The following is a 17,585-nucleotide window of genomic DNA, read 5'->3' as shown; positions in this document are numbered from 1 at the left end:
CCACTATCAAATTCCAAAAGAATAAGCGGTGTTTAGTAGGGTTGTGCAGAACCCGATCCAATCCAAGAAAATCAAAAAGTCCAACCGAAAAAACTCGACATTACCCGACCCATATTACCCGAACTATCTAAGGTCTGAAACCCGAGTTTTATAGCGGGTTCAATTAGGATCTCAAGATCAACGTTCCGAACCCGTACAAAACTTGAACAACTATGTATATGATTTTTTTGCTAATCTTTTATATTTATAATTATAATATTTACTAAAATAAAACCTTAAATCTAATTAAATTTTTCATCTAGAAACGATAAGTCAAAACCATAGAAGCCCATCTCATTTTCGTCATCTAGTGATCATTTGATTGTCATCCTTACTCTTTATTATCTTGTGATTTTGATTCACGTATGAATTAATTAAATGATTCGCATATTAACTCGTGGGTTCATATGTGAATCAGTTGAATAGCTCACATGTGAACTACTTAACGGGTTTACATATAAACATATAGTTCATATGTGAATCACGCAGGTCCACATATGAACTTGTTTGCTAGGTATTTATAAAAGTCATAAAACTACCCTCTATCTTCCGCATACCTATGCAAGGAATTAATAGTTGTAAAAATCATCTAGTTCACTGTCGAAGCCGCAAATATTGACCAAATGAAGAGTTATGATCACTTGTTTACTTCTTAAGTACTTACCACTTCTCAAATGAACCTTTCAACCTACACACACATACAAATATATATATATATATATATATATATATACAGTAGAGAAAGAGACGCACACGCATACATAATTGAGACTTGAGAGAGAGAGAGAGAGAAGGTACATTGCCATACAAAGTTTGATTAAAATAGATATAATATATATAGAGGTCGGTTATTATGTAACATTTTACATCCCTACAACCCTTACAACCAAATCAAGAACATCCATTGATCATCAACGGTTACCATCTGATTGATTGTAACTACCCTTAATTCAAAAAAAAAAAGGATGGTGGATAGGTGGGTTGCATCGCTGTATAATCTAGAAGGGTTCTTTTGATTTTCTTCTCGTATTATATATATATATATATATATATATATATATATATATATATATATATATATATATATATATATATATATATCGTTGGTACTAGGAAGTGATGACTTTCACATGAAGTGTTTATAAAAAGGCGGGTGAATACAAACACAACATATTTTCACTTTTTAACTTTTTGCTCTATAATTTATATAAAATATAGAATTATAGATATGTTGCAAAAACTAAGAAGTCAAAACATATGATCCTAAACCATTTGATTGTCACAAAATTTGCTAAACTGAAAGAGGAGGGAGGAGGTTCTCTTTCAGATTCAAAAACCAATGAAATTCTCTAGAAGATGACTCTGAGTTATGTTGTATGCAACAGTGACCTTTTATAGCCATCATTGCATCAAATGCATTATGTCCAACTTTTATGTATGTCTTCTTTATTTGGTTGATCCATGTAATCTAGTATTATTCATTTCAACATTTGAGTTTGATGTACACGTAATTTTAACTTACTATCCTCCTTTAGTATGTCGAGGGAACATAAAGCGAGCAAAGTGCCAATCACATGGTGCTTTTGGATTTGTTTAGGCTGACACGTTATACATGTTCTCATACCAAATAAGCAAGCAAGTGAGTTGGTGAGTCAAACTTGCTGACCAAGTCTGTACTTCAAGATTTGGCTTGTCAGTAGTAGTATTTGTCAGACTACTAGTTGAATTGTTATCTTGTACTAATCTTCTTTCGGCTAAATGACAAACCAATCCGCTTTGGTGACGATCTTGACCTTACTTTAACTAGTCTTCGATTTTGTTCAAGGCATTTTACTCTTGGATAAATACATATAGTTACAAGACTTTACAGGTAAAAATCTTACCTTTAACTATGTCCAATATATAAGCTATACATTACACTTACTAGCTACATTATCTTGTAAAGTAGTTACATCAGATATGCTATGAGTATAATGAGACTGTTATCCTTTACTGACATAACAATCAATCAGATTAAGATAAACCATATGCATTTAGTTATACTCAATTGTTTTTGATATATCCAATAAGAGCTATATCTGAATCCTTTAAACAACAGGATCGAATGATAGGTAAAATAATATCCGATGAGTAAAATATATCAGATATGTACCGTGTAAGTCAAGGTAAACAATAATTTTTCTTTCTAGGTGCTTAGTTTGATGTTTATGTGTATTATATACAAATCAGATGGTTGAGACAAACAATCTCCCCCTATTTGTTAATAATACAAATAGACAACTGTTAACAAAACACTTAGAAAAATTGGTGCTGAAACTTATAAGTGAAAATAGAATTATGAACTCATAAGTACAATGATCCCTTTTGGATTCTTTTGCCTTATGTTTGTGCTCTTTTCTCTTTCTAAGGCTTTTACTCTTTTTGTTTTGTTTTCTTTTATCCTTTTTTTTTTCTTTTTAATCAGATTACAATGCAATGTACAAGGGAATACAAAATGCATAACTTAACTAAACAAACAATATGTAAATAATTTATTAAACATGAGTTTAGCAGAGCGTGAGTTTATATAAAGTTATAGCTAAACTTCGGAGGTTGTAGATGAAGACGGTCAAATGATTGTTTTATTCTTATGACTTCTTTTCTTTGTCTTCTATCCTCAACCGGTTCTTCAAATGTCATTGATCTTTTCTTTGTTTATCTTTGAATGTTTCCCCTCACTGGCTGGTCGAATGAGTTGACCTTGCTCCCCTCAACATTGGAATGTATGACTTGACCTTGCTTCCCACCAACATTGGAATGTATGACCGTTCTTTCTGTGTTGTTGATTGGATTATTTGTTTTCTCCACTTCAACACCACATGAAGATGAAATCGGATATGAGATGTGCACAAGCTTTTGAAGTGTTGATAAGATGTGATCTTGTGAACTTGCGATCTTGATCAACTGTCTCTGTCTTGTAATGTGAAAGCTATGGGACCGAAGTTAGACCGTGAATGGTTGAACTTGATGACCATTGATCCGTATACGAGCTCATAAACTTTGATATATGGTTTACTTTGTGTTTCGCCACGATCGATGGATATGAGTCTCCCCCGTCACCGAAAGGTGTTGTTTTGGATAGAGTTTATCCATGTTTTCCGTGTTGTTTTGGGTATTAAGTTTTATCCATGTTTTTCGAAGACGTTATGTGTATGGAGGTTTTTGAGATTTATGGTTTTGGTTTATTGAATCTTATCCATATTTTAGATGTTCCGGTAAATAGAATTTTATCCATAATTTCAATATTTTAATATTAATCTTTATTCACGTTTCGGGTGAGTATTGAGTTTTGGTTTCATGATAAATGAGTGCTTTGGTCACCGAGTTTTCATCACGAAAATGATGTACTTTGGAAAACATGTTGCTTTTATATTGAAGACTTTTCATTTGAGAAATTATGTTTTATATAAGAGTCATTGACTCAAATGACCATTTCACACATCCAAATTGGTCTTCTAACCATTTTTCTTCGGGGTTAACCCAAATGTCACTACTTCCGCAATATTTAGGTCTGCAATACTATAGACCTAGCTAAAGACAAAAAAGAAAAAGAAAAATTCAAATTCAACACAACTATGCAATTGTGATGGGTAGGTCGGCAATTGCGATGGTAACTGGTTGAATTTGATTTTTTGTGCCTTTTATTGCATATCTGAATATTGCAAAACTAGTGACATTTGGGTTAACCCGGGAGAGAAATGATTAGGAGACCAATTTGGATGTGTGAAATGATCATTTGAGCCAATTTTTCTTTAAATAATTAGCCTTTCAATTTTATCGATCTATTATTATGGTGAAAATTGTTGGATAACCCTTTTTCCTTGTCAGCATGTGCATCAAGTCCCTGTTGGGGAATGACATGAACATCACTATGCAAAGCAAATTTTTTTTAGCTATTTGATGACGTCTCACATTTGGAGATAACGACTGTTGTTGGGTTTAGTAACACTGTCCCTAATAGAGACTTTGTGTAAGGTTTGAATTATTATTTGTTGATGTTAAATCCTAGATTTTCGTTATAGATAATCAATTGTTGACATTCATAAAAGTATTTATTCCTTCTTTGATGTACTATTGAAAAATTCAAATTAGTCACTCTTTACAGATTTGAGGGTGTTACAACCGCAAGGGTCAGGTAGGCGGGTGAACGAGTTGTGGAAGCTTTTAAAGTTTTAATTTAACATATGTAGTTTAGTAATCCACCTACTTCCGGCCCGATAGCAGTATAATGTCCAAACATGAGGACAACAAGTTTTTGTTTTGACATGTTCCGTTCTTCCTCACTTACCAAACGCACCCTTAATGTTTTATTCTCATATTATTTGTCATCTTAAACTTAAATCTTAATTACAATAAATTACAGTTAGCCCCTAAATAAATTTTTGGTTTCGAATTAACTCGAAATTGGACCTTATAAAATATATTTTAAAAAAAAATCTTACCAACATAGTAACTATAAATTTTCTTAACACAATTTTTAGGTCCCCTTATAGGGATGGCAAAAAAAAAGCCCGAAACCGATGGTGAAAACCGAAAACCAAAAATCGAAACTTTCGGGCCGGGTCCGGGGACGGGGGGTATCGGGGACAAATTCGAGGATTTTAACGGGGATGGTGATCACCGGCCCGGCCCGATATATATATATATATATATTAATTTTAATTTATATACATATATATATATATATATATATATATAATATCATTAAAAGAAAATAATAACATTAAAATTTAAAAGACTTCTATCCACTTTTACTCAACAACCCAAATAAAGCTCACAAAAAAGTCTAGTTTATTTGTTTAAAAATCGTGATTTTAGTTGTATGATATTTGAATTTTTGTTTAGTTTTATATTGTAATCTAATACATTGTTTGTAATTGTTCGATTATGTTTGAGACATTTAAATTTACATTTAAAAAAAATGTAATTTACTTTTAACTGTAATCTACTTTCAGATCGAGTTCGGGTTTCGGGTTCGGTTATAAGCAACGGTGAAAAAAAGGATTTTTACCCTTAACGGGTTCCCCAATGGGGATTGGGAAACCGTGGGGACCCGATGGGGATCCCCGATAAGATCCTCGATGGGGAACGAGGCGGTTACGAAGACGGTTTTAGCTATCGGTTTCGGGAACAGAGATACCAATACTCGGCCCGAACCGGCCCGTTGCCATTCCTATTCTCTTAACTTATTGGTTGCATATTGATCCCTTGTTATTGGGTAACTTTATGGATAGCAGTGTGCTTGCTGCCCTATTTACACTTTATAAGGTATTTATGTATTTGGGCTTCAAATCAGTAGATACCTTAACAAGTCCCATAATTGAATCCCCTTTTTCTTCACAACGGGCCTTAATTGGCTAGGAAGTAGGGGACTGTAGTGATCGCCAAACCGGCCCGACCCGATCAATTAAGACTAGATGAGGTGTGAAAATCAGTCTAGTCGAGCTTTATGTAACCAAAGAAAGGTCGGGATTTTTTAAGACTAAATGAGGTGTGAAAATCAGTCTAGTCGAGCTTTCTCAGGTAAGGATTTTTCGGGTTTCTAATAAAAACCGGTTTATCGGGCTTTATGCTTGGCATAAGCTTGGGCGTATTAGGCCCAAGTTTTTTTTTTGAGTTGTGCTTCCGGCTTTTTATACATCTCTCAATTAAACGACATTTTAACCATTCAACTTATCTAACATGTTTTCTTTTTATATAAACTAGAAGGATAGTCGCGTAATGCAGCGAGATCAATCTCGATTTTAATGTTTTGTTTTTCTTTGTCTCTATCGATATAATACGATTTTATGTGATTTTGAGAAAGCGGTAATGTTTTTATTTTTGAATTAAAATATAAATTTGATGATAGCATAAAAATTTGAAAAAAAATTAAATCGATAATAGTATCAAATTAACTATTTAATAGTTCTCATATTTTTTGTGTAACTTCTTTAATTCAATTTTTTATTATAATTTAATTTAGATTTAATAACAAAATAATTTATTTTTGGTTTAATAATATTTTTTTATAAAGATAATACTTAAACATTTTGTTAGAATTCAATAATTATCTTAATTATATTTTAGATTTTTTATATTTAAAATGAATATTTATTCTGTATTTGATTATGTTTATCAGCAGTTAGTTACACAAATTTAAAAATTGAGCTTTAATAAGKTGTACTTACGCAAAATTACTTGTAATCTTAAATTTTAAGTAATATGCATCAATAAACAGTACTTCATGCATAAAAAATGGTTTTTAAGAGTTTTTGTCAAATACTTTATAATATAGTATATATTTTTAATTTTGTGTTAGAATAAGATATACTCAAATTTATAAGCTTCTGCTCATATGTTTGGAAATTAACACTTTCAATAATGTGTCATGGTTACTTTTGTTTTTGGACTAAAAATGTAAATTTGAGACCTAAAGTAGCTAGAATTACCCCTCAATGAATAGTCTAGGGACTATTTTTGTAATTTACTCTAAAGGTTATTTTGGAAAAATCCATTTGTTCTCCGGAAGGCCCTAAACCCCCGCCTACTCGACTTCAGAAGAGAACTACACGCTCTCCGTCGCGCTTCCGCCCTTCTCTGCGCCGATCTTTGCCGCCGTCTAAGCGTCTTGGTGCACGCGTGTAAACCTAGAAGATATACTTTCAGTCTAACTCATCGCAGGTAATCTGCGCGATGCCCTTTTTTTTATCTTAGATTTAATTTGATTTGAATTTACAATTTGCAAGTTTTTGGTTCGCGAAATCTCAGAAAGGAAGATGTCTGTACGAGTTCTGAACCCTAATGCCGAAGTGTTGAACAAATCGGCTGCACTTCATATGAACATCAATGCCGCCAAGGGTTTACAAGATGTTCTCAAGAGCAACCTCGGCCCTAAAGGCACCATTAAGATGTTAGATTCTTGTTTCCATCTTCCATAATATCATGGCTGTCATATTGTTTTTATTTTGTTCAAATTATTATTGTTTTGCTAATTTTTCACAGGCTTGTTGGTGGAGCTGGGGATATTAAATTAACGAAGGATGGCAACACTTTACTGAAAGAGATGGTTAGTTATCGGCGCTCTTAAATAATTCGAGTTATGTGCGTGTCGTTGGGACTATTCATGTCCGTGCATTTCCTGAACCGGAATAGTATTCTTCCTTTAATATTAAATTAACGAAGGATGGCAACACTTTACTAAGTGGTTGTTTTTTTTGGAAAAGGATACACATTTCGACTTTGAATGTCAAATGGTAATACTTTGGCTTTGAAATGATGTGAATTTAAAAGGGGGAAAACGTCAAAGTTCATGACAATTGCTACAAGTCCAAGATGATGCTTCTAAACTTGTAACATGATTCCTATCAGCTTTCCATTTAAAATGAAGTGTTTTAGGATCAAATTTAAAGCACAGTTATTTTCTGCATTGGAGTTGGTATAACGGAAAAGATGCATATAAATATTTTTCATTAGGCTTACATGCTTAAGTCTTGGAGAATACGGACCGATATAGGCAAACCCTCTCTTATTGGCAGTCATGATGAGTGTACCAGACAATTTTTTAATTGGCCAATTCATTATTTCTAGTTATATCTTTGTTATTTTACCCTACCCTGGGTCTTCTTACTACCTCATTCTTGCGCAAGATGAATATTCTCACTGATGCATGCAACGGTAATAGGATGATGAGCTCTTTCAAGGGCAGTTCACCACTTATCCTTTTTAAAGAAAAGGAGAAGGTGCACATGTCCACTTCAACAAGTTGTATCTGCTACCGCTTTTTTTAACATTAAAGTTGTCATGAATGTAGTTTATGATGATTTTGGTTTACTTTTATCCACTTAAAAGGCAGGAAGCATAAATTAGGGTCATCATTACATTACAAAGTGTTAACTTCTTTTTATGTAGACGAGTTCTCATCTGGTAGTAGTTTTAGTCTTTACACATGCAATTAAAGGAGCCTTATGGATTTGAGTTTTCATGCCTACAGTACTTGGAAATGTTGGATTACTGATTGATGCTTATGTTTGTGTGTGTGTGTGTGTGTCTGTGCTTTTGGTGTTATAGTTAGTCTGCTTAGTGAGTTTGCCTGGATGTGGGAGAAATTATACAATGTCGGATATGGGAATTCTTTGGAAATTAAATGTTAACCACCACTAACTAACCCAGCCTGCTGTTGTAATAATGATATCACATCTTTATCACAGTTTATTTTCTTTGTCATCTTTTAAAATCCAGTTAGAGTATTGCCAAGTTTCATAGTGATCAAATTTAATATGCTTTCAGCAAATTCAAAATCCGACTGCAATTATGATTGCAAGGACAGCTGTTGCACAAGATGATATAAGTGGAGATGGGACAACATCTACGGTCATCTTTATTGGCGAGCTTATGAAACAGTCTGACCGCTATATTGATGAAGGTTTGTCACTCTTCTAATATTTGTTTCCGACTTGTTATTCAGTTTTATATGATTACTTTCAAGGACATGTACTCAAATGGTATTACGATCATGTTTTGTTATACTCCAAGATTTGTGTCAGGGGACTTCATGTTGATCCTTGGTCAACTAATCTTCTTTGAAAAGCATGACATGGCTTTGCTTTATATTCTTTTCCCAATATCATCTACTTACGTTGGGTGTGGCATTGTGAGTGAGCATTTGGTGACCCTAGGCCTCCTCTGAAATGGCTCACTATCTTGTGAATTTTTTTTTATTGTTTTGTCTTTTTTTTTTCTAGCATATTTTTTATATAGCCCATGCTGGTTCTGTCAATGAACATATCTTTCTGCTTTATTCAGTTTTCATCTTGAATTTATTACTCAATGAAGATATTTGGGAAAATTATCTGCAAATATTATATTTTGTGTCAAAAGCTGTTTATCAATCAGTAAAGCTGTCTATTTTTTTTACTTATGAATGTATCTTTCAGATCTCTCAAGTTCATTAGCATCTTCATAGTTACTTTTCTTATCTGAGTATTTATGTAATCGAATAATATGATTACGTTTACATTCTGTTAATGAAGGGATGCATCCACGTGTTTTGGTTGATGGTTTTGAAATTGCCAAAAAGGCAACACTGCAATTTCTGGAAAATTTCAAAACTCCTGTGGTGATGGGCGAAGAGCCTGACAAAGAAATGCTGAAGATGGTTGCAAGGACGACATTAAGAACAAAGGTATTTGAGTTGCTGTACTTCTTCCTTTTTCTTTTAGTCAAGTTCTTCCTTGTTTTAGTACATGCAGGTGTCTTTATAATGAATGCATACTGATGTTCATATATCATTGTTATTGCTTGTAATGGTTTTGCAGTTGTATGAAGCATTGGCAGATCAGTTGACTGACATAGTTGTAAATGCGGTAAGCTTTTTAGATATGTTCTACTATTCTGATAAAGCTGTTATGTCTGGGTTGATCTGCAACTTCTGCTTAAATTTTTGTAACCAGCATTCTACATTAACTTCCAGCTGACAGGATCTAAATCATTTATGCTTAGGTACTCTGCATCCGCAAGCCAGAAGAACCAATTGATCTTTTTATGGTCGAGATTATGCACATGCGCCAGAAGTTTGATGTAGACACTCGTCTGGTATGTTAGAATGTTAGTTACTCACTAATAATGGTTGAAGCTAGAAATTAGGTTGGGGCAGGGTGGTTGCTTTTTTCTATTTTAATTTGTTAAGATTTCACATGTTTTATAGGTAGAGGGCCTTGTCCTTGACCATGGGTCCAGGCATCCAGATATGAAAAGGAGAGCAGAAAATTGCTACATTTTGACATGCAATGTATCATTGGAGTATGAGAAAAGGTAAGCTCTTTCATGCGAGCCACAGTAAGATAAAACTTCAAAGTAAATATGTGGACCTATCTCTTGTCAAGTGATTGAGTAATGTTTAGCTCGTAGGTTTATTTGATTGCCTTTTTGGGATTCAAATTATGTCAATAATAAGTTATTCTGTTCTTTCAGTGAAATTAATGCTGGATTCTTTTATTCGAACGCCGAACAAAGAGAAGCAATGGTAGTTGCAGAGAGGCGTTCAGTTGATGAGAGAGTGCGAAAAATAATCGAGCTAAAAAATAAGGTATTCAACCTAGGTTTTAGTGGATGTTGAAAGTTTTTATTTCCATAACTACGATATTTAAATACTGTTTTGGGTGGCGTGCAGGTGTGCAATGGAACTGATAATAACTTTGTTGTTATTAATCAGAAAGGAATTGATCCTCCATCATTGGATCTTCTTGCTAGGGCAGGGGTAAGTTGCTTCTTGATCATACTGAAACACAATTTCTGTACATATGGGAAGCCTGCCATTTTTTTGTATGTTATGCAGCTTTATGACTGCTAGATTTTTTTTTTTGGGTTATGAAGGCTTAACATTTTCATGTGACTGCTGCTGGTTAATCAGATCACATCTACTTTTAGAGCAAAAATAAGTAGCTTTTGGCATTGTATGTCGTGTGAAAGACATTCACTTGAACATTTTCATGGATCATACAACCTTTGTTTGTTATTCTATTACAAACATAAATTACATGCAGTTTATTGTCATGCTAGATTTTCGATTCTTGTTAAGAGTTGACTTATATTTTGGTTGACTGGTAGGAGAGACCATGGTAGTTACACTTTATTTTCTGCACCTCTACCTCAAGAAAGAAATGTAGTGCTTGTCTAAATTTTGATTCTAAAACATGTCTGATCTGATGTTTATGTTTACCAGGGGATTCCAATTTTTCCCTCTAAACTATTGTGGTATAAAACTGGCATTTTATTCTAATTTCATAATCCTCTGCTGTTAGCTAATAGGGTTCCATTATTCTCATACATCATATGTGTGAGTGGACACTTCACCTCCCTTGTTGTTTGTTTGAATGGTGCCTTTTGGGATGTCAGCCATGCTAGCTGTGCATGTGTTAGCTGATGGAGAAAGGCCTCCTGAAGCTGCACCTAAATGCCTTGGTTGGAATACGTAAAATGTCAAAGTGAACAATTGAACAGGAAGCTCGTTTTGTATATTATTGAGATGAGTAGAGTTGTATGACTGCAGTGAAAATTGATATAAAAGAAGTAGAAGGAAAGGAGGGAAGGGGAAGGGACATTCTTTCTAGGGAAACATTATTCTGCAGAATTACAAAGTCGGATATGCAACCTCCTATTGATTTTACACCAGATTATCACTCGCAAAACTAACTTGATGTTTCAAATAATACATGCTTATTACATTTTCAGTGGCAACATTTTATTTGCTATAAAGTACTAATATGGATGTCAATTCTCTGTTTGCATTCCTTTCAAGCTTGCTTGAAATGGGTAAATGCATGATCCTAGGGAAGCATTTCAAATGATCTTTTTGTAGATAAATTATGCTAACATCTAGTTTATTTCTGGTCTTTTCAACTTGCTGACTTGGAAGTTTCTCAGATAGTTGCTCTTCGAAGAGCCAAGAGGAGAAATATGGAGCGCTTGGTTTTGGCATGTGGTGGGGAGGCTGTCAACTCTGTGGATGACTTAACTCCTGATTGCCTTGGATGGGCTGGACTGGTCTATGAGCATGTCCTTGGAGAAGAGAAATATACCTTTGTTGAAGAAGTAAAGCATCCTCACTCGTGTACAATTTTAATTAAAGGTATTTTAATAGTTTTTCATGGTTCTGTTATGCTGAAAAGTTTATGTTCAATTGCAAGCGGGCTCGTTGCTTGGTTCTGTGTTGGTTTAATTACGTTTTTGTGTCATCTATAATGGCACTTAACTGTTACTACTTGTGATACTGAAGGACCTAATGATCACACGATTGCCCAAATCAAGGATGCCGTTAGAGATGGCTTGCGATCTGTCAAAAATACTATTGAAGATGAAGCAGTTGTATTAGTAAGTTTTCTTCAATTCTGTGAGCATCTTGAACATTAATACATGTTTATTTAGGTTGTTATGTGCACACCATACCTGAGGCTAAATGAGGTTGCAAGCTGGATGAGATTACCCCCTCTGTCCAAAATAGATGACCACAATGAAAAGACACCTAATTTTAGAAATGGTTAATTATTACACTTTTTAATTAACTAAATGACAATTTTGCCCTAGAATGAGTAATGAATTTCTCCATCTCAGAATTAAAGGTAGAATTGAAAAGTACACACTTTTGAAAGTGGACACTTGTATTCTGCTACGAACTAAAATAGAAATGTGGCCACTTATTTAGGTACCGAGGGAGTATTGTTTAGGCGGTCTTCTGTACATCTATTCCTGTTTTTTCTAACTTTCTTCATTGGTTACATGCTTTAAACTGCTTTCCTTGGTATTGGTTACGTTCTGAGAAACTTTCATTCCATTTGGTGAATATCATTTTTCTCGATTCTCCATTTTGTGAGAATCATCTTTAGTTCTCCTTACACCAAGCAAATTGGACTCACAATCACGTATTGATTTCGCGTTTCACCTTATAATTGTGGACCATGATAAAAATGCCAAAAACAACTTGGATCTTTATACGTGGGAATCATTCATCATATTTGGGATTTCTCAATTGTACTTTATGTTGAGTTATAAAGGGCAGTTATGATAATTCAATTAGGAAGGACCCTAATATTACTGCTGATGAGTTTAATATGCATCTTAGGGTGCTGGGGCTTTTGAAGTCGCTGCTCGACAGCACTTAATTAACGAAGTGAAAAAATCTGTTAAAGGGGTAAAGTTACACTCATTTCCCTTACATTTTTATGGTTTGATCACTTCTTATATTATGCGTTTTTTTTACCCTTTTTGTGCTTACATTTGTGAACAGCGTGCTCAGCTCGGTATTCAAGCTTTTGCCGATGCTCTTCTTGTTGTGCCCAAAACACTTGCTGAAAACTCTGGACTCGACACTCAAGACGTCATAATTTCATTGACTGTAATTCTTATATACCCAAGTCTCCCACTTCACATCTTTCTTCTCTTTCAACATATTGGACTCATTGAATCTAATATTTGATCAGGGAGAGCATGATAAGGGTAACATTGTGGGGATAAATCAGCACACAGGGGAGCCAATTGATCCTCAGATGGAGGGTATTTTTGACAACTATGCTGTGAAGCGCCAAATCATAAACTCTGGGTATGTAGAAAGCTACAAATTTTGTCATGTGTGTGCAAAGACCTTGATACTACTCCCTCTGTTAAAAAATAAATGTCCGCAATGAAAAAAGCACAGTTTAAAAACGTGTAATTAATACACTTTTTAATTAACTAAATGACGATTTTACCCCTTAATAGTAGAGTAATGAAAATTTCCATCTCATAATTGAAGGTAGAATTGGGACATAGTTACTTTATTTCAAGCGAACATTTATTTTGGGACAAACTAAAATAAAAATGTGAACATAGAGGTAGTACCATGCAATCATCTCACGAATGATCTTCCTGTGGGAGGGAGTGCTTTTGGTTGGCTAATCTTTGTTGGTCACTTGTTATGGCCGTGCGATATGTGATGTAGAACAGGGCTCTCAAAAATTTTTGGGCTCAATTATACATGTTTTAGCCTTTACCTGACTTGTATGATTTAACCTATAGACATGTTTTAGCCTGCCAATAAGCTCCAATTACGTCATAGGTATCACAAAAAAGGGTTTTTTTTTGTATACTTATAGTTATTATCTTCATTTTGATAATTTCTACGATTACATGGATTATACCTATTTACACAAATACCCCAACGATTTCCACTCGTTAAGACATAGAGTCCACTAAGCATATCTTGAGTTGGTGCGGAAATTCTTCTAGCTGGTTTGGCATTCTTGATTCCAGCTTTCGAAGAATGTTAGATCTATTTAAGTGAATTTTTATATGTTACCTTGTAACTTTAAGCTATTTTTTTTATAATTTGTGTGACTTTTGAAATAATATATGGTATGAAATTTTATATTCGTTTTGTTTATTACTTGTCTAGTCAGATCTACAGTTTTGGTTCACAGGGCCAACAAAAAGATTTGAACGACTGTTTTCTTGTTAGTAAGCTTTCTGTTTATAGAGACTGAAATTGGATATTTTTCACAGGCCGGTAATTGCATCGCAGCTGCTACTTGTGGATGAAGTGATTCGTGCAGGTCGTAACATGAGAAAGCCGACTTAAGGTTTTTGTTAATGTTGTTCAGCTTACACTTGCAGTAGGTAAAAGGGTGGTTTTTGTTTGGAGATGTGTAAAGTAAGCCTTTTGCATTAGATTCAATTAAAAGGATCTTTCTTGGTTTGTAACATTTAGACTTTATGAGGTGTTTACCATTTGAACTATATTAGAATCATGTCACACTTTGAGTTGCTAAAAGTTTTGAGTATTAATGGCTGGTTTTATTTTGCTCGAACTTAAGTAGGAGCCATTTACCGAAAACCTACCTGGTAAGCGCTTGTCGAGGTTTTCGGCATTGTTGGTAATTCTTTTACCTGGTAAGAGTTTTTTCTCACTTATCTGGTAAAATTCTGTCTTTGTAAAAGTTGCTGTAAAAAAGTTAAGAATTCTTTTTTTTGGTGAAACACCATCAAGAACACCAAATCTACAAAAGATTCTAAACTTTTATCCAATAACAGTTCCAGGGTTTTCGTCGAGCAAGTGTATCTTTAAGGTGGATAAAAGGCCCACAAAGTCGTCCAATGTGTTTTTAGTCGAATTCCATCATTTTTAGGGATTTGTAAGTGTTTTGGTTGATTTTGAGGGATTTTAAGCTCTTTAGTTGATTTCAAGGGACTTTTTCGGTCTTTAGGTTGATCTTGAGGGACTTTTTGGTTGATTTTGAAGGGATTTTTATGTTGATGTTCTTTGTATTTTCTAATATCCTATAGTTTCATTCAAAGTTTAGCGAGTGCACCTTTCATACCTAAAAAAAAGTTTTACTTGTGAAAATAAGTTGAATGGGTGCATGAGACACCATTAATAGGTCCGCCCTTCTTTTATCTCTATATAATATAGATCATAGCAATAGCAGTCGACAAACAACAAAATTCAGAATCAGAATTTAGAACGTTGCCGGCAAATTTCATGGGACAGAACGAGCATACATGTCTCGAGAACAAACAATAATATGGTTAGACTCAAACGGGTCTCTTGGCATCTTCTTGAAGCGTGTAGTCTTTCTTCATTTCTTCCAATACTTAGTAGTTCGTGCTGCAAGAAAAACAACCATAACTATAAGTTCCTTCGTGGGTGTCCAAACGTCTTAGAGATAGATAGATAGATAGATAGATAGAGAGGTAGAATTTATCAAACGAATCGCACACCTATTGGCCAAAAAGCTTGAATTTTGCCGATTTTGTGGAGGGGATGCTTCACAAGAACATACATTAGTTGGACCAAAGATGCTCGATGCCAATCTTGTTGAAATACGTTTCAATGAATAAATTCAAAATGGAGTTTAGGGTGCTTTTGGCACACAGACAGGACTCAACAAGACTCGACGGAACTGGACTAGCTATGACTAGATGGGTGAAAGTGAGGCAGACAAATGAAAGTATTGTGTGGAAAGTTTAAGGGTTTTAATTTCACATGTGTAGTTTAGTAATTTACCAATCTCGTCTAATCTCCCTCATTTTTGTTCCACCTATTTTGGTAGGACAAAAAAATAATAATACATTTTTATCCCATTAAGTCCTGTTATGTCCCAGTCTAATATTGCTAAAATGTAACACAATTTTTTGTTCTATCTTTTCTTGTTCTATGTACCAAATGCATCCTCAAAAGCACTTCAATTCATCAGTATATACATACATATAACCGGTTCGCATAGTCACTACAATGAAGATAGAACACATAACTCTCATCAACCATAAATTCTGTAAAGTATATGCTCAAATAACCGTTGCAATTTTTGGGAACGGGGAAGTATAAAAGAAAGACAGAAAGACGGGTAAAAGATCTGAAGAACGAACTTACTACTTAAGAAGACAATTATTTAGTTCTTTAGCTTGTTTACAACATTTCTACAAAACGGAAAACGTTCTTTCAAAAGCACACTTGACATATTTAGTAGTGTAATTATCGCATTCCTTTAGTGCACATGCCTTCGTTTTGCTTCGTGAAGCTACATCCATCGAATGACGAAGAATAACTTAAAAACAAAACAAGGATAGAGGGTAGAAAACTCGGAACAATGTGATAGGAAAGAAATTACTTCCTCTGCCTCAAAATAAGTGTCCATTTCTATTTTAGTTTGTCCAAAAATAAGTGTCTACTTTCTCATTATACCCCTAAATTTTTAAGATGGAGAAATCCATCACTCCATCTATTATTAAGGATAAAATTGTCATTTACTTAATTATAGAGTGTGATAATTACAAATTTCTAAAACTGTATGCTGACATTTACTTTGGAACGGAGAAAGTACTTGTTTTTGTTTTGGTGAAATATAAAAAAGTTCATATGAACAAGCGATGGGAATGAATTCATTTTGCTAAAGGTCTTGTAAGATCATCTTCAGTGTTTATGCTATAATTTTTCTAAAATAAAGTATCTGAAATCAAGATCTTTAAAAAAATGTAACTTCAACATCTACTTCAATTTTAGCAATTTCAACATTAATTATACTAATCACAAGGGTGGTGCCTGATTGGTTTGAACTTGACTCCAAAAATCAAAAGTACCAGGAGGTCCCAAGTTTGAATCCGAGGAGGAATAAAAATCCCCTTGTGGCCACAGAGGTTCAAATACGGTGACTCCGGGCTATCTGCAAAGCAAGTGGTCGCTTGAGATTAGTCGGCTCACATAATGGGTTGGATATCCAGGTTAATCAGAAAAAAAACATAAGTTATACCATTAAAATGTTCTACAAATTTATCATCCCAATACACTTTTAAAAAGAACTTCATAAAAAATTATAACAGATTGATAGAAAAAATTAAAATAATATATGTCTTCTCAATATTATTTATAACGCGTCTCCAAATTTGGAGAGAGTGTCGACTTTTTCAACGATCATACTTGGTTTTTAGTTGCAAACTAACCATCATTATTACGAGAATGTCAAACACATGCGTGAAAATGTAAATGCAAAAAAGATATTAAAAAAAAAAATTCTCCAAAATAGCTCAAGGGGAGAAATATTAATTTTTTTTATAATATTTAATATTTCTTCCAAAACTACGCTTTCCTTGATTTAAAATTGAAAGTTTCCTCCAATTCATATCAATCGTTGATCATAATAATTGATGGTTTAGATGGGTTTGTAACGATTGCAACCTTCATATGATTTATGATTTGCAAAAGATTACCCCTTCTCTCTCTCTCTCTCTCTATATATATATATATAGGGTTGAGTTCACGTGAGACCAAGAGTTTTTCGTGAGACCCGTGAGACCAATTTATGTTCATTGATCAACTTCATAAACTAATGATCTAATGGTTTAAAGTTGCACGGTGACAATTTTGTAATTATTTGAGAACTCTCGTGGCAAATTTTGTGATTAAGAATGTTGAGATTATAGATCTAATCCAAGGGTTAAGAATTGGTCTTACGGGTCTCACGAAAAAGCATTGGTCTCATATGATCCCAAGTCTATATATA

The 17,585-nt window shown here is 34.0% G+C and overlaps 1 protein-coding gene across 2 annotated transcripts; it reads left to right on the top strand.

Annotated features, from left to right (window-relative positions):
* The first annotated feature begins 6,615 nt into the window (after window positions 1-6,615).
* LOC112512672 (T-complex protein 1 subunit zeta 1) lies at window positions 6,616-14,388 on the top strand. 2 transcript variants are annotated; one of them, XM_025118755.1, is made up of 16 exons: window positions 6,616-6,741; window positions 6,833-6,970; window positions 7,063-7,126; window positions 8,347-8,482; window positions 9,090-9,241; window positions 9,375-9,422; window positions 9,559-9,651; window positions 9,764-9,870; window positions 10,030-10,144; window positions 10,229-10,315; window positions 11,482-11,686; window positions 11,834-11,928; window positions 12,677-12,745; window positions 12,842-12,949; window positions 13,035-13,153; window positions 14,092-14,388. In XM_025118755.1, the coding sequence occupies exons 2-16, from the start codon at window positions 6,837-6,839 to the stop codon at window positions 14,165-14,167; spliced, it is 1,608 nt and encodes a 535-aa protein (XP_024974523.1). In that variant the 5' UTR covers window positions 6,616-6,741; window positions 6,833-6,836; the 3' UTR covers window positions 14,168-14,388. The 2 variants fall into 2 exon arrangements, with proteins under 2 accessions (XP_024974523.1, XP_024974522.1); XM_025118754.1 differs by having other exon boundaries at window positions 6,829-6,970.
* Window positions 14,389-17,585: the final 3,197 nt, after the last annotated feature.

Source organism: Cynara cardunculus (genome assembly GCF_001531365.2).
Source record: "Cynara cardunculus var. scolymus isolate 2C chromosome LG 5, CcrdV1, whole genome shotgun sequence".
NCBI lineage: Eukaryota > Viridiplantae > Streptophyta > Magnoliopsida > Asterales > Asteraceae > Cynara > Cynara cardunculus.
This window is presented reverse-complemented; position numbering and strand designations above follow the sequence as displayed.

Coding starts and splice junctions, on each gene's coding strand:
- LOC112512672 (XM_025118755.1), top strand. CDS start 6,837: ATGTCTGTACGAGTTCTGAACCCTAATGCCGAAGTGTTGAACAAATCG. Junction 10,145..10,228: donor TAATCGAGCTAAAAAATAAG/GTATTCAACCTA, acceptor GGTGGCGTGCAG/GTGTGCAATGGAACTGATAA. Junction 11,687..11,833: donor GTGTACAATTTTAATTAAAG/GTATTTTAATAG, acceptor GTGATACTGAAG/GACCTAATGATCACACGATT.